Below are 19,688 nucleotides of genomic sequence, written 5' to 3' on the forward strand. Positions count from 1 at the left end.
AGTTCCGCAAAATAATTCAGAAGAAAAAACGTAATTTGAGTGCATAGAGACAAGTGGAAAAAACGGTTCCACATAACGTGTCACAGTTTTTGTTTGTTATATTAAAAATGCATATTCCGCACATTATTTCATTGGTTTCACGTCGGAATAACTTTAATGCGACACCACCGATAGCCGTCGTCATTCATCCTGGGCTGTCGAGACACAGGTAGGATGAACAGTTTGGCTACGCATATCCCATAATTCAGGAAGGTGTTGCTACGGAGGTGGTTTTGAACATTTTAATTTAAAAAAAATATGACCATAGATAGCTGACGGTCAGTCTGGATGAGAGTGTGGAGCCGGAGTTTAGCTTGTTCCTCTTAAGAACTACCTAGCTTAGGTTGCTAACCAGCTCGCCTATCAACAGCTGGAAGGAGGCAGCTGTCAACACAGAACAGCGAAGTGTTAACGCTACCGACCTTTAATATTTCAGTTTGGTACATTTTAAACGACACATAGGCCCGGGAATAATAACGTATAAACCAGCGACAGGTGCTGTTACTTTGTAATTACCTGTGTCTCTGCACAAACCTAATGTAGTCATTGCAAGGACGGAAAATGTCCACATATTACTCAAGTGTTGTTACAATGCTTTTTAGGTGATAGCTATTCTGATTGGATGAAGGTGTGAATATGAGAGACATATACTGACAATCCCCACATCCCCTAATATAACATTGCAGAGGCGAGGGTGTTCAGCACTGTGTCAAAAGGTCCTCGCCATGGAGCTGGCTCACAGTCTGCTGCTCAATGAAGATGCCTTGGCCCAGATCACCGAGGCAAAGAGGCCTGTCTTCATCTTTGAGTGGCTCCGCTTCTTGGACAAAGTGCTTGTGGCTGCAAATAAGGTGATTGTTTTGATTTTTACCCATGTTTTTTTTTTTTTTTGCGTGGGTTTCATGGGAAGCAGTTTGTGACTTTACTTTGTGTTCGACTGGCAGGTGGACGTGAAGGAGAAGCAGAAGAAGCTGGTGGAGCAGCTGACAGGACTGATCAGCAGTGCTCCTGGACCACCAACAAGAAAACTGCTGGCCAAAAACCTTGCCACCCTTTACAGCATTGGCGATACCTTCACAGTTTTTCAGACTCTGGATAAATGCAATGACATCATCAAAAGCAAAGATGACACACCTGCATACTTGCCAACAAAACTGTAAGATCCTATTTAATCACATCTGTGTTTTTTCATTGGCTTTATTTAAAATACAGTCACTTTGTATATTTGAGATTTTGCACATTTGTGTTTAGATATAAACTGTTAAGCACTGCTTTCAGAGTTGCAAGCATGTACTGTTGACCCACCTTCAAGGGTATCAGGGTTAAGCCAAATGTTAATCTGCAGGATGACATTTCGTGTTTAAAAGGGGGGATTAAGTGTTTATGAGCAGATATTATGCTGTTTTTCAGTGGATGAAGCATAAGTGTTGGCCTGCTGGGTTTTATGCATCATTCATTTATACATGCTTGTTTCTACACAGATAGAGGTAGACTGTGAGGCACTATGTGGTACATATAATTTTCAGGATCTCTTTGTTAACCCCTAAACCACAGTGATACTCCTGCAGCGTTTTAGTATAGATGATAATGTGTTTGAAGCTTTGATGTTAAATCTAACTCATGATGCAGATGATGCATGACTCTGAGTTCTCATCTGATATTTTTAATTGCATTGCTTATCAAATTATTTGGAGTGATCCGTGATCGTTTAAATGCATACAGTAACTTCTCTTACAGTGCTGCAGTGGCATGTGTTGGAGCTTTTTATGAGAAGATGGGCAGGATGCTAGGAAGCTCCTTTCCAGACACAATTAATAATCTTTTAAAGGCATTAAAGAGTGCAGAGGTAAGACCTGTACAAAGTTTAGAAGTTTTCCATTGTCCTTCATCACTGGAATGTAAAGTAAAGGAAACAAGAGATTTATTATTCAGAAACGGATGTGATATCTATCTTAATCCTCTTATTTTCACCTTTTCTTTGTTGATCTAGTCCCAAGGAAGAGGAGAGATCCTCCTGAGCCTGCAGAAGGTGCTCAGTGGGCTGGGTGGGGCTGCAGCTTCATGTCACAGAGATATCTACAAGAATGCTCGCTCTCTACTCACAGACAGGTCCATGGCCGTACGCTGCATGGTAGCAAAGGTTGGTCTCAGAAAAATGTCAAAATGGAGTTTTAAAGGATTTAACAAAAGTGTATGAGATCAAGTAAGATCTGAAGTGTTGTGAAGGTTCCTTTCACTATTTGAGGATTCTTACAAAGCCTGGAACCAACCCCATACAGTGTAATGCTCAGACCTTTTCTCTCAAAATCAAACTTTACTACAAAAAGCTTTCATAGCTTTCATGTTCTTAATTTGTTGAGGCCCTTTTGAGGGCTCCTCCAGCACTGTCCAAGACTGAACTTCATGCTCCTGTCATAAAGATGAAGGGACCAGGTCATATATTGAGCTCATTGTTTGGGGAACCTTTAGATTTATTCCTGTGGGAGATAAGTAAAGCCGTGTCATTAAGAGCACAAAAATACCCTTGACTTCAACTGCATGTTTGTGCTATGTCATTTGTGTTGACCAAACTCAGATGTGTTGCGCAAAGACAATTTCCTGTTTAGAAAGCATGACCCCAATTGTACCATATATGGTACAAACTGTGTGGCTTATTTATTGTAATGATATATAGAGTGTGAACTGAGCATCCATAATGTTGTATGCACATTGGTATGCGTACATTATGTGACATCAGTTAGTCATTATTTTGCTCTCAAAGGGCAGTTGGTTGTGCAGCAGTGAAACACAAGAGACCTTTCCTGTACATATGTGTTACTAAAAGGACTCCATCTTTATTCTCCTCACCTGGTCAGTGCCTGTTGGAGCTGCAGAATGAGGCAGTATTCATGTGGACCACAGAACTGGAGAACGTGGCCACGTTGTGTTTTAAGGCCCTGGAAGGATCCAACTATGGCGTTAGGGTAGCGGTGGCCAAACTGCTGGGGACAGTCATGGCTACCGCTTTGATGCCCAAACAAGCAGCTGGTAGGTTAAAGAGTTAATTTGTGACTTTCATGTTAGGTGGACTAGCTCTCCACCACTCACCACTTGTTCTTCATGATCTCACTTTTTTTTTTTTCCTCAGTGATGCGACAGAATGTGAAGCGGGCCACTCTGGAGGAGGTGCTGGAGCTAATGGCCACTGGATTCCTGCGAGGTGGATCGGGCTTCCTGAAGAGCGGAGGGGAGATGTTGAAGGGTGGAGGCTCTGTCAGCAGGGAGGTGCGGGTGGGCGTCACACAGGTGAGCTGAATTCTCAAAAAAAAAAAAAAAAAAGGAGTCTGCATTTTCTGATTCAGCCACTTCACACTCAATCTGTCTTCATCCTCCTCAGGCCTATGTTGTGTTTGTGACCACACTTGGAGGTCAGTGGCTGGAGCGCAACTTTGCCACATTCCTGTCCCACGTTTTGGACCTGGTGTCTCACCCGCGGGCCACGCAGACACACGTTGAGGCTGTGTATTCACGCCGCTGTGTCTCCTTCATGCTTCGTGCCACCCTGGGGGGCTTACTTGGAGAGAAAGCACAAATTGCAGCCGGCAAAGAAATCTGCCAAGCCATCAGCAAACAAATGAGGGCTGTGGGTAAGGAGGATGGGGGGGAAATATCACGGTTCAGAGCATTGCAGAGTAAGTACTCATCCATTATTATCACTTTTAATTCACCCGTCATTCAGTTTGCATGGTTTTGCGCTTGTGCTCTTCATGGAGATGGGTTTTCTTTTTCTGTCGTGTGTTGTGTGCGGAGATGGCTTCCCCTCTTTCTGCTTTCTTTCTTGCTTTCAGCTCTTGCTTCTTTTGGATCAGTGTCTTCATCACGTCTCTTTTTAACCACAGGCAGCATCATAATATCAGTAACATTATCCATTGCCAGCTCAGCATTTGAGTTACTCATGCTTGCATTATTGCATAGCTTTTCGTGGCTGTTTGCCTGTGAATTCACATTTTGTTATTGCATTACAATCCCTAAGGAGCAGGTAACATAACTCTTTCGGGCTGTTGACATGTGGCTGACCCCAGCAGAAAAACTGCATGTGCCACGACACTCACAGACACTTAGGAAGAAGCCATTACCCCCACACCAACAAGAAGTAATATTTACTCCTTATGTTTGTCCATCATTTATTTTGGTCACAGTTTTTCTGTTCACAATGACACATCAATCATTTTATAATCACCTTTATCTCATTCAAAAGGGATGATTCTTACTCTGATTTGCTTTGCAACCTTTAAACTATCGTAAATTATGTTAAATCTACATTCTTTTGTTCTCATTGATGTTAAGACAGACTTTGAAATAGATGTTGAATATTGGTGTCTCTCAAGACATGGCCCTGGGCACTTCATTGTTCACTCTGTACATGCTGCACCCAGTAGCTTTTCCAACCAGCTGGATCTGTGAGACTTCTTGAAATGAGAAATGTCTGTGCTAAAAGTGACTTGGAAAATGTTTTCGTGGAGCCATGATGGTAGTGGGACATCCTAATGTATGTTCCCCTCTGTATTCTACAGTCGTTTCCCTGTATCCCAAGTTGTGTGGAAAAAACCCCCAAAAAAACATGACTACCACAGTTCAAGAAGCAGCTTTAAATCTCTTCCTAAAGTCATTTAATCCACTGTTTTCTTACGTGTGATCTGTCTTCAGTGTTCATAGCTCTGAGGATTTCAGTGCTTGATAAATGCCCATCACACAGGCTTTTTTTTTTTTAAATTTTATTAACCTGTGTACATTTTTTATATTAAAAAAATCCTCAGAGCTCAGAGTTTTTGGTGCAGACACTGCTGGTCAAAAGTTTTACAACACCCCATTTTTTCAAGTCCAATGAATAATGGTACAAAGATAAGCAGTTAACTGCCCAAGGTTAAAAAAAAAAAAGTTTAGCTCACCAAAAAGAAAAAAAAACATGCAAGTTTCATAGAAAGGCCATTTTTAGGGATTAAGAAATTGTTGTGCCCCAACTTTTGTCTTACAAACCCTCTGTCTGGAACAAACTGTGTTACTATATCCTCTGACACATCTGACAATACTGTACTGCAGGAATTAGTTCTGTGTGTTGGTTGTCAGGATGGTGAGAAAAAGGCAAGTAACAAAGGAAGACAGGGGTCGGTTGGTCAGTGGTTCATCCGACAGCAAAATAATGACTCAAAACATTAGAAGAACAGAACTAGACAGTGGCTTCAAATGATGGAAGAGCAGCACAGTCTCCAGACTTTAACCCCATGGAGCTGGTTTGAAAGCAAAGCAACCTGAAAGTGCAACACATTTGTGGGAACTTCTGCAACAGTGTTGGGACAAATATGTGATTTCCATTGTAGAAAGAACATCACAGGTGTGTTTGGCTGCTGGATGAGTTAATTTAGTTCAACAAAAAGATTCCATGATTTATTTATTTATTTATTTCCTCTGTGCTTTAATTTCAGAAACAGTGAGACATTGAAGTGTACATTTGTAAATTTCAATAACAGCTGGAAAAATTACAGTGCTCTAAAACTTTTGACCAGTAGCGCGTAGCAGTGTCCTCTTCTGTATTTTGAAGTCGTAGCTCTGTAGTTGCAGAACTTTGCAGATTGACGATGTGTGGCAGCAATGCATGGCCTAATGTGGTCAGTCAGTTATGTAATTACAAGCTACAGTTATTTAATAGTGCAAGAAGATTAGAATGACCTTCCCATGTTTTTTTAGAAAATATCAGCCTAAGTCACTGTTGATTTCTGGCCACCTTATCCATCAATGCTGCACACATTCTGAATCATGTATGAAGTAACAAATCATTATATTTCCAATGTGGGAAAGTTAGAAATGACATTTAAGGCTTAGTAATAACTTACCAGTAAACTGTTGCCATGATTTTGATCTTGTTCAACAGCATTTTATTCCGACATTTTATCCTTGTTTGTTTCTGTCTTTCTGCCACGCTCTTCCAGAGGCAGTCGTGAATGACATCAGTGGTGAGAACAAGGCAGGGGCCTCTGACGTCTCTGCCAGTCAGCATGTTATGGTGTGTGCATTGAAAGAACTGGGCAGTTTAGTTCAGAGCTTGAGTGCCACAGCTTCACCGCTCATCCAGGAGCCTTCTATAGGTGAGACACACAAAATATATAATTAAATAGGACATGCATTTCACTGCTCTTAAGTTTCTATACACACAAGCTGAGTTTACACAGATGATACTGCTTCTAACTTTGGTGAAAACGTGCTCACTTAGCCAACATCAGTGACATCCTAACTTCTTCTGTAACTTTGGAAATGTGTAAATCTAACATCCACCTGTTTTACTAATTGAAATCATAAAGTACTCACTGCAGTTGGAATCTGGAAAACTGAATTCATTTCTAGTGTGAAACATATTTCCCAATCTTTTCCCCAGGACTCCTTGAGACCGTGACTTCAGTGCTGCTGCACCCAAGCATGGCCGCTCGTTTGGCGGCTGCATGGTGCCTGCGCTGCGTTGCTGTGGCCCTGCCCTATCAGTTGACCCCACTGCTGGACCGCTGCGCAGAGAGAATCAACAACCTGAAGAGCTCACCTGAAGCTGTGAGCGGCTACAGCTTTGCGATGGCTGCTCTGCTGGGAGGCGTCCATCAGTGCCCACTGGGTATCCCCCACTCCAAGGGCAAGGTGTGTAGTCTCTAATGACTCACTGATTCAATCAGTCAGTTAGATCTTCACCCCCTGACCTGCTGTAGCAGCATCACTGATCGCCTCGTGTTGTTTTCTTGTAGCTGGTGGTGAGTATAGCTGAAGATCTCCTGCGGACAGCAGCTCAGAACAGTCGGCTGTCCCTGCAGCGCACACAGGCTGGATGGCTTCTGTTAGGGGCCCTCATGACTCTGGGTGAGCCTCCCAGACATTGCTTATCTCTTGGTTTTAATTTATCAGCAATACTGCCTCCTTCTCACCACCGATGTGGTCACTACATTATGTTTGTGCTCAGGTCCCTCCCTCGTGCGCTATCACCTCCCCAAGATGCTGCTGCTGTGGAGGAATGTGTTTCCTCGCTCCCAGAAGGAGCTGGAGGCAGAGAAGGCCAGAGGAGACTCCTTCACCTGGCAGGTCACCCTGGAGGGCCGGGCTGGAGCGCTGTGCGGTAAGGAAACACCTTCCTGTTTACCTTCACACACTCACACATTCACACACTCTGTAATGTCAGCAGACACAATTCTGACCAACTCTCCTGTTCCTGTGGTCTGCAGCCATGCGTAGCTTTGTGGCCCACTGTCCCGAGCTGCTCACAGAAGATGTGATCCGCAGACTGATGACTCCCATTGAATGTGCCATGACCATGATGTCTCAGTGAGTTTGATGCTTTCAATCATGAATTCTTTGTCGAAGATATTCTGTTGGGGGATTTTAGGATTTTCGTAGACAGTTTTGTCCTGTGAAAAGAATTTTCTGCTTTTCTCTCACTGTTTTCTGATTACATATCAAATGAATCTTCTGTCAGTGTCCCTGCCATCATTAAGGTCCACGGTGCTCATCTGAAAGCAAGTGCAGCGATGGTGAGGCTCAGGTTGTACGACATTCTGGCTCTATTGCCTCCCAAGACCTATGAAGGTAACTTAAGAATTTTTTTTTTTCACAGAAGTTCAGAACATTTATAGAAGGTGTTTGAAACCCTGTAATCATGTTGTGTAGGCAGTTTCAATGCCCTCCTGAGGGAGCTGGTGGCTGAGTTCACTTTGACTGACAACTCGGCGAACACCACCACCTCTTTGCTGCGATCTCTCTGTCACTATGACGACAGTGTGCTCATGGGATCCTGGCTGCAGGAGACTGACCACAAGTCCATAGAGGATCAGGTTGGCAAAAACTTATTTTAATGTTCATGTGTGTGGTTGTGTTTCTACAAAGGATATTTGGAGAGAAACCCTGATTATCTTGTGTTAAATGGTTAACAGCAACAGTCTTTTTCTTGGGCACTGTACAATGTTTGGTCTTTGCAGTTGGTGTTCATGTCACTGTATTACTGTTTCTAAACAGCTGCAGCCCAACAGTGCGTCTGGCAGCGGAGCTCTGGAGCACGATCCCTCTTCCATCTACCTGCGTGTCCCAGTAGGCGAGGCCATCCCAGGGCCTCTCCCTTTGGGTGTGTCTGTCATTGACGCCTCTGTAGCTCTGTTTGGTGTAGTTTTCCCCCATGTCTCCTTCAAACACAGGTGAGAAGTGTAGTTGAAATTTCTATGTTCCAAAATATTTATGTATATTTAAATATTTCTATTTGGAATATATCAAAAATTTAGCATTATTTTTTGTGATATGTTTGTTCTTATGTTGGTTTATTGTTTATTTATATTCCCTACTGCACTATGAATCTTTGTGGCATCCTTGTTTGTAATAAGTTCTGCCTGACTTTGTGTATGACTCAGGCTGCAGATGCTCGACCACTTTGCAGAGTGTATAAAGCAGGCTAAAGGTGTTCGACAGCAGGCAGTCCAACTGAACATCTTTACTGCAGTGCTTAGTGCCCTCAAGGTGAGAAAACTTGCTTTATATCCTCTTAGTTTCACAATTCAGTTAATACATACATATATATGAGATATGTGATATATGTATATAAATGAGAAATAATGTATCTCTTTCTTTCTACCTGACTGAAGGGTTTGGCTGAGAACAAGAGTACTCTGGGCCCAGAGGAGGTACGTAAGTCGGCCCTGGCCCTGGTGATGGGAGCTTTGGACAATCCTAACCCCATCCTGCGCTGTGCTGCTGGGGAGGCCCTGGGCAGGATGGCTCAGGTGGTGGGAGAGGCTACCTTCATCGCCAGAATGGCACAGACCAGCTTTGACAAGTGGGCATTTCATATTTGTATTATCAGTACTTTTTTTTTTCTTTTGACTGTTTTTTCATGTCTTCTGTGTATATATAATAGAAGACTTGGTCAACTCACCCTCATTATAATAAGTTACAGATAAAATATTTTATTGAAGGTCAAATATGTTTTCAGGGAGATAATAATTTCAGTCGTTGATTGTTATTACTCCATCTTGAACTGTCTCTTTGTCCTTGGCTTTAACCATATGATCCATATCTCCTCCTGCTCTATTTGTAGACTGAAGTCGGCCCGTGATGTAGTTTCAAGGACAGGCCATTCACTGGCTCTTGGCTGTCTGCATCGATATGTGGGAGGAATTGGCTCAGGCCAGCACTTAAAGACCAGTGTCAGCATCCTATTGGCTCTGGCCCAGGACGGGTCGTCTCACGAGGTCCAGGTACAGTGAATTACTCAAGAGAAATATACTGTATATTTGAACTCACTCACAGCAGAATAAAAATATTAGATTTGGAGCGGTTTGAATGATCTTTTCATCCTCTAGCTTCTTCTGTTTAAACTGGATTATAATTTGGTTGACCTCAATGTTGTTTTTCATATTGTATTTCATTTTTAAGCATCATTTAAATTTTAAAAACCACCAGCCTTTGTTCCATCATTTGTGCTTCACTCATTACTTATTCAGATATTGTCTACGCTTTTTTTGTCAGACATGGGCTCTGCACTCTCTGGCTCTGATCGTGGACTCCAGTGGTCCCATGTACAGAGGCTACGTGGAGCCCACCCTCTCCCTGGTGCTCACTCTCCTCCTCACCGTGCCCCCATCTCACACAGAGGTGCACCAGTGTTTGGGGCGCTGCCTGGGAGCTCTCATCACCACAGTGGGACCAGAATTACAGGGTAACTGTGGTTGAAACAACATCACAAACCTCCTTTGTGTAACTGACTTTGTCATTTGACTCTAGTTTGTTTAAAAGCCATGTAAATGTAATACCCCCTGTCCTGGCCAGCAGATGGCAATGTAACCCACTACTGCTGGCAACTGAAGCAGACTTGGAGAAATACTGTGTGTCCTCTAGCTGCCATAAATGCTGTTTCTTTTTTGTCTCCCTTGCTAATCTGTGTTGCTGGTGTTGCCAGGAAATGGGGCCACTATCTCCACCATCCGCTCCTCCTGCCTGGTTGGCTGTGCCATAATGCAGGACCACTCTGACTCGCTTGTGCAGGCAGCTGCCATCTCGTGTCTGCAGCAGCTACACATGTTCGCTCCACGCCACGTCAACCTGTCCAGCCTGGTGCCCTGTCTCTGTGTAAGAGATGAGTTTCAGACTCCAAATATGGTACTTACAGTTTGTTTTGATCTTGACCATAATTTCCTACTGTGCTATGGGATCCCTGCAGGTGCACCTATGCAGCTCTCACCTATTGCTGCGTCGTGCTGCTGTGGCCTGCTTGAGACAGCTCGCCCAGAGAGAGGCTGCGGAGGTCTGTGAGTATGCCATGAGCCTGGCGAAGAGAGCAGGAGACAGCACAACAATCAGTGAGTGCAAATCATGAACAAGACCAGAGCATTCTGTATAGGTCTTATACCTCAGTGAGAGACTGTAACACTGAGACTCTGTGGTTGTCTTTGTCCCTGGTTCAGATCTGAACATCACGGAGACCGGCCTGGAGGGCGTTCTGTTTGGCATGCTGGATCGGGAGACCGACAGGAAGCTGTGTTCTGATATCCATGACACACTGGGCCACATGCTGTCGTCTCTTGCTGTGGAAAAGCTTTCTCATTGGCTAAAACTTTGCAAGGATGTGCTGGCAGCAACTACAGGTAAATCTACAAAGCAACAAAATATGACACATTACCATTTTCTGTCTCTGAGGAAATTAAAACTGGAACAGAAACAAAGTAAGTAGCACACAACATTGGGAGAAGATAAGTCAAATCAATGACAGTCCATCCAAACCGTAGTCCATTTTCTCTTACAGATGTAGGAGGAGCTGTTGCGTTCGAAGTGGAAAAAGATGAGGAAGACTCTGAGAAAAAAGACGAGATGGACGATGACACCATGTTCACAGGCCTGGGCGAAGACGACAAATCCAAGCCTTCTGTGGCTCCACGTTGGGTGACGCGAGTGTTTGCGGCCGACTGCTTGTGCCGCATCATCCTGCTGTGTGAGAATGCAGACAAGACGCACTTCGACCTGGCAGCTGCCCGCTCTGCACAAGCCAAGAACCCGAAAGGTGCCGTTCACCATGCTGCCAGAACAGAGTAGCTCAGAGTTCACTTCAGGATTTGTGATTGATTTATGCCACCTGTGATCTTTTGTCAGTCCAATTAAATTCGATTTATTTTCTGGGTTAGGTTTATACACTATATCTTTCTGCAATCCCCAGGCAGCTCTAGTGTCAGCTGCTGAAGAAGCTCATTCATGTGCTTTTATGTAAAGATAAAACCAAGCAAGAAATGAATCAGCAATAGAGGGAGGGTTTTTTTTTTCACTGTGCCAGATAAAGAAGCCAGTATTTATATAAGCTCCTCAGAAATAAGGAAGCATTTTACTGGCTAGACAGCAAGAGCACAGTGTGGTGATTTTTTCAGCTCTGGAAGCAGCTAAGCCAAATTTAGTGACTGGGATTGAGTGGATGGTTTGATCTGCAGGTTGCTGTGTCCAACTAATCCCCTGAAAGGTGCACTTCAGCTAAAACTCAATTAAATCTCAGCCTCAAGGTCGATATCCAGTTTCTTTTGAATCACTGCAAGCACACTCTGAAAACTGAGTTCTTGTGTCCATCTGTATTTAATCTTCAATTCATCATTCTCACAAAGAGGAAGCAAACACAGACCTTGGAGGAAGCAATAGTTGTACCTTCTTCTAAAGAGTACTAAAGCAAATATTAAACTTTACTGGCCAGTAAAATGTTGAGCAGAAATCTGTGATGAATTGTATTTTCTGATTGCATAATGTGGCTGCTCACTCACGTCACAGTCCTTATAATGATTAGGTATGCTTTTCTGTTCCTCACACAATGTTTTTTTTTTTTTTTTTTCCGCCCATTCAGGAGATCTGTTGGTGCTCCATTTGTCTGACCTCATCCGCATGGCCTTCATGGCAGCAACAGACCACAGTAACCAGCTGCGGATGGCTGGCCTGCAGGCGCTGGAGGACATCATTAAAAAGTTTGCTTCCGTACCAGAGCCTGAGTTTCCCGGGCACGTTATCCTGGAACAGTACCAGGCCAATGTGAGTGAAGAACACATCAAATTGCGTTATGGTTCAAAACTGATAGTGACACAATAAGTGTGAAAGAAAATGAAGACATGAACTCATGCCAATCATGTATGCATTTAGGTCGGAGCTGCCCTCAGACCTGCATTTTCACCTGATACACCATCTGACATAACAGCTAAGGCGTGCCAGGTAAGAAAAAACAACTTGGTTAGTTTACACTTCTTCTCCTTTAATGTTCATTAAAAAAACTCTGTCTGGAGTGTGCACTAGAGAGATGCAGAGATCCCATTAGGACCCAGCAACTAGCTGTTTGTGCCGTAACATTCATGCATTAGAACAGCTGTCTTTATATCCATATATTGTGATGATTTTAGAGGCCTTTGTAGCAGTGCTAGTGCAATAGCAGTTAATTAACAATGTACAGTGAGTCAGTGTCCCCTTAGAACCCAGCAGTGTCAAATTTTCTGCCTTGACTCATTTGACTGATGTGAGAAGTGAGTGACAGGAGAAAATAACAAACATGCCTGTCGGCAGTATTATTATTTAAAACCTTTCTCCTTTGACATTCCCCTTTGTGTCTCTGGCTGGGAGTTAATGCACGTCGAAACTATTTCTGGTCTTTCTGAAGGCTAAAAGCGAGATCTTAGGGTTTCTCTTTTCTCAATAGAGTGTTTAACTCTCTTAGAGCAGCATAAAAAAACTAAATAAATTGTATAATCAAGGTGTTAAAAGCAAATATTCACAAATAAAGACTATTTTATACATACCTATGGAACTGCAGAGTTACATGACATGTCAGACAGAAATGTCTAAGGTGTCTGAGTACATTTGCATTTGTAACTCTCCTGAAAGACTCAGACTCCTGCCCTTGGCCGTCTGACACTCTCCTCAACAGCATGTAATCTATTAAATGTGTGCTCCACTTGTGCAGCTCGAACCTGTCAGTCTTTTTATTAATAACTGTTCCTTGACACCGCCACCTCTTTTAATGGCATGTATGATGGCTAATCAACCTTGAGCGCTCTGTTATGTAATGTAGACTTTTAATTTTTCTTAAAAGTTGAAAGAGAGGTAATCACCCAAAGGTCTAAAAGTCAATTAGTCATATTTAATTATGTATTATTTTGACCCTTTTATGTGACTACAGGTGTGTAGTACGTGGATTGGTAGTGGCGTAGTCAGTGACCTCAATGACCTGCGGCGAGTCCACAACCTGCTTGTGTCATCGCTGGACAAGGTGCAGGCTGGGAAGGGTTCGTCCAGTCAGCTGTACAGTGAGAGTGCCACCACGATGGAGAAACTGGCTGTGCTGAAGGCGTGGGCTGAGGTGAGACTGAGGACGCCGATCAGAGCAGTGTCCCATATTTGTTCTCCCTGTAGTAAATCTGAGGACACACACTGGCTTTCTTTCTCAGGTGTACGTGGTGGCGATGAAGATCAAGAAAGAGGCCGAGTCTAAGCCTGCCAAGCCGCTCCGAAGTGGAGACGAGGATGAGGATGAGGAGGATGTGGGCGCTGACGTACTTCCACCCGACAGTCTCATCACCTTGGTGCAGCCAGAGCTGCCCTCGCTGAGCCGCCTGTGGCTGGCCATGCTGCGAGACTACGCTCTGCTCACCCTGCCTGCTGAGTTCTCCAGTCAGCTGCCCCCCGATGGTACAAGACAGACTTTTTCCTACCAAATACTGAATATAATTTTTTTTCATTTTCCTCTTTTCCCTGTTTTATTTTATGTCTGGATCAAATCTTTTCATAAGTATGTGTATATAACAAAATCTGTGCAGTAATTGAACATGGAGATGCAGCTCACATCAAGAACTAGTTTTTGAGTTCTTTGCTCTGCTTTTGGTCCCATAAAATTCAAGATTATATTCTCCTGAGAACTACTGCAGACCAAAATACCTTCAGTGTGATTAGGACAGTTTAAAAAAAAAAAAAACAATGACAAAAAATATCCTCGAGTTTTGTCAAGTGGACATTTAGACTCAATGTATATATGTGTATGAAATTCAAATCAAATTGACAAATAATTTAATGATGTAAAAGTATTTTCCTGCTTTTGTGTGTCTGTGTTCAGGTGGAGCTTTTTATACTCCTGAGACCATAGACACAGCAAGGCTCCACTACCGCAGCTCTTGGGCCCCTGTCCTGCATGCTGTTGCTCTTTGGCTGAGCAGCACCGGGTTTGGAGCTGGTGAAGAGAAGGAAGAGGTCCCATCAGCTCCCTCTAAGGCTCCCGCCCTCCCTCAAGGAGCCCCCTCCAGCACAAAAACCTTTGAAGAGTCGGTGAAAGACAGGATGCATCTAATGTTGGGTAAAGAGACACACAACCATCATCTGTGGTGTAGAGCATTCACAGTATTTTGCTGTGCTCATGAGGAGAATCTAATGTACTCAGACTTAAAACAAGTAAAGAGGAACTGGGGGTGTTAGCAGATGAGCTCAAGAAAATAGGATGAACACACCCTAAGTGCTTTTTTGTGTTCTGTTTCTCAGGTGTCAGTATAGAGTTTCTTTGCTTCCCGCGGCCCGAGGAGCCCATTGAACATGTGATGTCCTGCCTGCAGGCGCTGTGCACTTTGCTAGAATCTCCTTGTGCTAAGACCCATATCGCAGAGGACCAGGTAAAAACAAGTCAGAGTGCAGTAATTACAGATGTAAGGAAGACCGATTTGAAATTTGTAAAAAAAAATGTATACCACATTACACATTGAATATAAGAGGAAGAATAATAATCATATGATTTGTATGGCAACTTTAAAAACAAGGTTTATAAAGTGCTTTGACAGTCAGTTAAAAGGCAATGGTTGTCAAAAGCAACAGAGGGAAGGCAAACAATGTATTACAAACCATATATGCAAACAGTAAAAACAGTAAAGGACGCTATAGATATAATAAAAAAATAAAAATAATTTAATTTAAATAATTTATGACATCACATCAAAGCAAGTCTAGAGAGTCTATACAATTTCAAATGCAATTTATATAAAAGTATTAAAGCTCCAGGCTACAATTTGTATCTGTATTATGGGAAATACACTTCGTATTTGCTTATTAGGATTTTGCAAGCTGTTTAACTCTAGTATTACTGTGATAGGTTGACTAAAGTTTAAGCTTTGCATTAACCAAAATTAAAAATTCAGCTAACAGGCCACAAATTCCAGGACGTTGTTGATTGCAGATTTCCTTTTACAAAGTATCAAATAAGGCACAACAAATATCTGTTAAATATGTTATGGTCATGTGATATTTACTGACATGATATTTACTTTGCTCAGTTAATTAATTGCCCACCACATAAAGGATACTGGGATACTGAGGGATTTAAAGGATACACATGTTGTATCCTACAAATTCAGAAAAACAAAGGTTGTATTTCTGTATTTGAATATCAGTGTTCACATTCTCACAGTGGCTTTGTTGTAATTAATATTTCCATTGTAGCTGTTGGCAGTGGAGCTCCTCAACGTACTCCACAGGCTGCTGTTGACCCGGGACCCTCCTGCTGTCCAGCTCCAGGTCACTGCTGTCGTACAGGAGACCATCAGGGCTGCACAGGACCATTTGCAGAGACAGAGGTCCAGCAAGGGTCAGCAACTTCCACATATTATATTGCATTACATTACACTCAGATATTGTTATCTTCCTAACAAAATATTAATATAAAGTGAGTTTTTTATTTATAGTAAAGTGGTTTCAGTTGTTTGGCTGTGTTATTTTGCTCAGGTAAAGAGGAAGAAGGTGAGAAAGACTCTCAGTCCAGCTTAGGGGAAGGAGGAGACACAGGGGAGCTCATCCCCGGAAAGTCTCTAGTATTTGCAGCAATGGAGCTGCTTGTGTTCATCCTGGTTCGCCACTTACCACAACTGAATACACGTGTAAAGGAGTCGCCCAGCCATGTGCCGCTGAGGCCTCAGCGACTACCCGAAGAAAGTGCACGACTGGTGGCAAACACAGTTTCCATCTTGGCAGAGCTGCCCTCGCTCTGCTCTCCTGCTGGTGAGGCCCGAGGCAAACTGCAACAACACACTCACACCATGCTAAATATGCAACAAAGAATATCCCCTTTTTATCTTTTTTGTACAATCACAGTACATATTAATAACAAAGTCTGTCCCAGATTTGATCATTTAAGAGCAATTTGCCTTCCTGTTCTGCTCTGTTCAAATTTGTGTGTGTCACTAAAAACCCTAGTTCCTCTGTGGTTTCTTTGTGCCTTTCAATTCTCTGGCGGTATTATAAACTGCTATATGCATTTGTATGAGATTAAGAGTAAGTATGAATATTATTAGCATAGTAATGTGGTGTTCACTGTGAAATGATAGCCCATTTCTCTCTTTTTTTTTTTTTTTTTTTGCCTTTGCAGGAAGCATGACTATCCTACCTACAGTGCTCTTCCTAATCACCGGGGTGCTGAGGGAAACTGCAGTGAAGACTTCTGACAACTCAGTGCCTCTGCCTGTGTCAGCTGCCCTGCAGGGCATCAAGACCATCATCACCTCCCCACTGGCGCGGGTGGAGAGCATTCAGACACAGTGGACTGGCCTTGTGAGGAGCAGCCTGGCATCTGTGCTCGAGTACTCACAGCCAGGTAAGCAAATACAAGCAGATATTTGACTGTGACCTCTGGCCTTTCTGCTGAGGAGACAAGAATAAGAAAGAAGTATTATATCATTACTCACTGACAGTATGCCTATGTCTTTGTGTATTTCTGTAGATGAGTCCAGGCCTGATATGGATGAGGTCAGTATGTTGACAGCGATTACACTCTTCCTGCTGTCTGCCAGCAGTGAACTTGTAGGAGTGACGGTCCTGCAGAAGGGCTGCATGGATCGCTTCCGAAACGGCCTGAACTCTAGTGATCCAGGGGTAAGCACCTATGTGTATAAATGAGAGTGAGCAAGACTTGACTATTTCAACCTGGGCAAATTTTAATTGTCTGAACAAAAGATGTATGAGACTGCTCAGATGTCTGTGGCCAATGCAAGTGTGTGAATTCATTCTCTTTGCCACAGGTTCAGGCCCGGTGTTACCAGCTGCTGTTGTCAGTGTTTCAGCACTCCAGCCGTGCCCTGTCTACCCCTTACATCCACGCTCTGGCTCCACTCATGGTGGAGAAGCTGAAGGCAGTGGAACGCAGTCGGCCAGGGACTGCTGCCGAGCTGCAGGCTGTGCAGGAGGGCATCAGGGTCCTGGAAAATCTGGTTGGCATGGGTGAAGAGCAGAACCGTAAGTATGCCTCTGCCTAATGGACCACTAAAGCACCGTGTGTGTTCCATCAAAGTGTTTAGCTCCATTAAAGTAGGTCTCCTATAGTATAAAGCTTAGTGCCTTTGATTGTGTGCTGTCAAAGATCAGAACAATAGTGCATTATTGCTAAATTTAGAATCCCTGCACTGGTTTACTGTTAATATTGCTCACATTATGCTCTATATGCTATAGTATATGCAATATTACGTAATAACATTTAATTTTTTTGTTTTTTCCTCAGTTCAAATATTTCTTTCTGCTTTCTCTTGTTTTTATTTCCCTCATAAAGCAAGTAGCACTGCATAATTACACAAATTGTGTTGTGGTGGATTGTAGTTTATTCCATGTTTGCTGTTCAAACAGTTTCAGGGTGATTTGAGGTGCAGCTGTTGGTTAGCGGTATTCATGTATTTTTATAGTCATCATATTTTGGGCTACAACCACCAATTGTTTTCAATTCAAATTAATCTGCTGATTATTTTCTTGATTCACTGATTAATCACTTGGTAATAAAATGTCAGTAAACAGTAAAATATATCCATCAAATCTTATAAACATCAGAGAACGTTTTTGCTCGAAAAATTAGTTCTATTGATGAGCTCATTGACTGACAATTACAGGTCTAATTTTATTTATTATACAACTTATGATTAATGATTAAGCTCTGTTGTGCTTGGAAATCTGTTTTAGTTTTAGTTTTAGGGAAATACTCTCACTTGCTTTGTGTTGCTTTGTTACAATGGCTAATTCTAAGAAATGACTATTGATTATAAGAAATGACTTGACATTGAGGTGAAATTTGACTGTTTGGTGAATTGATCTGCCAGAGCCTTTTTGGTAACCACTGTCTCATTTAGAGTGGTGCCTCATGCATCTGGTTCAGGAGTATTGGGATAGATTTGTGGTCTCAGTTCAGTTAAGCTCAGTCGTTTTTGATGTCCCATTGTTTTTATGTGTTTTAATAGGTGTGCAGTTGCTGGCTCTTCTTGTACCAACTCTTGTCTCCTACCTTTTGGATGAAAATGCCATTTCCTCTGCACCCCAAGTCTCCAAAGGCCTGCATGATTTTGCTCTTCAGAACTTAATGCGGATTGGCCCCCTCTATCCAGCTGCCTTCAAGATAGTAATTGGTGCAGCACCTGAGCTTAAAACCCGTCTGGAATCTGCTATACGGGCCAATCAGGCCAGCAGCAAAGCCAAAGCTGCAGCCAGGCAAGCTCAGCCAACTGTGCAAGCCACACCAACCATCAAACTCAAGACGAGCTTCTTCTGAACACTCCAGAAATGCACTGTATGCTCTCACAGCCTAATTTAAAGTGGTCTTTTTTTGGTTTGTTGTATTTTCTGTCAACAGAATACCACATGCCATTTCTGTAACAACTGCATTTTCATAAATGTATTTATTTATTCTACATCTCATCTTTGTTTTTGATGAATGGGAAATCTTTTTGAAGTCAAGAAGGCAATTATGTAAATATCATTAAAAAGCCTTTGAATGTTCACTATAAAAAAACCTCACTTTAAAATCTGTAGGAAATTTTGATTGTGTGAATGTATCATTTAAAGACTTGATGGACATTTATAAAGGGACACAATTAACATTTTTATTTCCCCCATAGTCTTTTTTTCCCCTTATCTTATTCTTTTGTTCTTTTTGTCTGGTCATCATCCATCACTATCCAAAAGTTGATGTTTACTGTGCCATTTTTCACCATGAGCATGGCATTTATTTTATTCCAATCATGTGTGTTTGTGTAACGGAGCTGGTTTAGTATATGGCCTTAGGGTCTGCTTACTGTTACTGATGGGTGTTTCTTTCTTAATTTCTTTCTTTCTTTTTGTTTGCTTTGAAAAAGTCTTTTGCCCTTAAATTATGTTGTAAACATTCCCACCACATGTTCTAAAACATACATACAAAATTAGTTTTAATCATTATTTTGAGCCCAAAATGAGATTTTATTAGAACCTGTGAAATATTAAAATCATCTTATTTTCAAATAGTTTTTAGGCAGTGATTGCCATTCTCCCAGAGACAGTTAATTTGTCTACTGATAAATGGAGGAATACTACATCATTTAATGTATGTGCTGCATATCATAGTTGTTTTGCCTATAAGTGATTATGATCTATGGATATGTGTAATAGCTTGAGCATCAATTGCCATCACAAATTGACAGATTTGTTGAAATGGTCATATTCCACTCTCATTTCTTTGAAATGTGAATAAAGTTACTTTGAACTCACTCTGCTGTTGCTTGTAATTGGTTGCAGATTTTTAGCCGATGGTTGAACCCAGTGTGGGGATTAAATACCGATGCAGCATCTGTAACAGAATGCCCAGCTGATGTTTCCTGTCTGGG

The 19,688-nt window shown here is 42.3% G+C and overlaps 1 protein-coding gene across 2 annotated transcripts; it reads left to right on the forward strand.

Moving 5' to 3' along the window:
• Positions 1 to 57: 57 nt before the first annotated feature.
• On the forward strand, positions 58 to 19,571 carry heatr5b (HEAT repeat containing 5B). Of its 2 annotated transcripts, none has more exons than XM_071481146.1 (36): positions 58 to 208; positions 726 to 890; positions 984 to 1,195; positions 1,777 to 1,885; positions 2,030 to 2,179; positions 2,895 to 3,066; positions 3,167 to 3,324; positions 3,416 to 3,710; positions 6,006 to 6,161; positions 6,449 to 6,699; positions 6,804 to 6,915; positions 7,016 to 7,168; positions 7,275 to 7,374; positions 7,526 to 7,635; positions 7,717 to 7,880; positions 8,062 to 8,237; positions 8,448 to 8,553; positions 8,679 to 8,869; positions 9,131 to 9,290; positions 9,562 to 9,751; positions 9,992 to 10,161; positions 10,253 to 10,391; positions 10,497 to 10,676; positions 10,835 to 11,089; positions 11,909 to 12,090; positions 12,199 to 12,267; positions 13,226 to 13,405; positions 13,494 to 13,734; positions 14,156 to 14,392; positions 14,575 to 14,702; positions 15,523 to 15,667; positions 15,805 to 16,077; positions 16,445 to 16,669; positions 16,796 to 16,947; positions 17,094 to 17,307; positions 18,294 to 19,571. In XM_071481146.1, the coding sequence occupies exons 2-36, from the start codon at positions 765 to 767 to the stop codon at positions 18,599 to 18,601; spliced, it is 6,189 nt and encodes a 2,062-aa protein (XP_071337247.1). In that variant the 5' UTR covers positions 58 to 208; positions 726 to 764; the 3' UTR covers positions 18,602 to 19,571. The 2 variants fall into 2 exon arrangements, with proteins under 2 accessions (XP_071337247.1, XP_071337248.1); XM_071481147.1 differs by having other exon boundaries at positions 3,416 to 3,665.
• Positions 19,572 to 19,688: the final 117 nt, after the last annotated feature.

Source organism: Trachinotus anak, unplaced genomic scaffold (genome assembly GCF_046630095.1).
Source record: "Trachinotus anak isolate AG129_WGS33_773 ecotype Australia unplaced genomic scaffold, CSIRO_AGI_Tana_v1 ptg000007l, whole genome shotgun sequence".
NCBI lineage: Eukaryota > Metazoa > Chordata > Actinopteri > Carangiformes > Carangidae > Trachinotus > Trachinotus anak.

Excerpts from the sequence above, each read along its gene's own strand:
- heatr5b (XM_071481146.1), top strand. The coding sequence starts at position 765 with ATGGAGCTGGCTCACAGTCTGCTGCTCAATGAAGATGCCTTGGCCCAG. Across the intron at positions 7,636-7,716 it reads GCCTCCCAAGACCTATGAAG|GCAGTTTCAATGCCCTCCTG; the intron begins GTAACTTAAGAA and ends CATGTTGTGTAG. Across the intron at positions 8,238-8,447 it reads CATGTCTCCTTCAAACACAG|GCTGCAGATGCTCGACCACT; the intron begins GTGAGAAGTGTA and ends TGTATGACTCAG.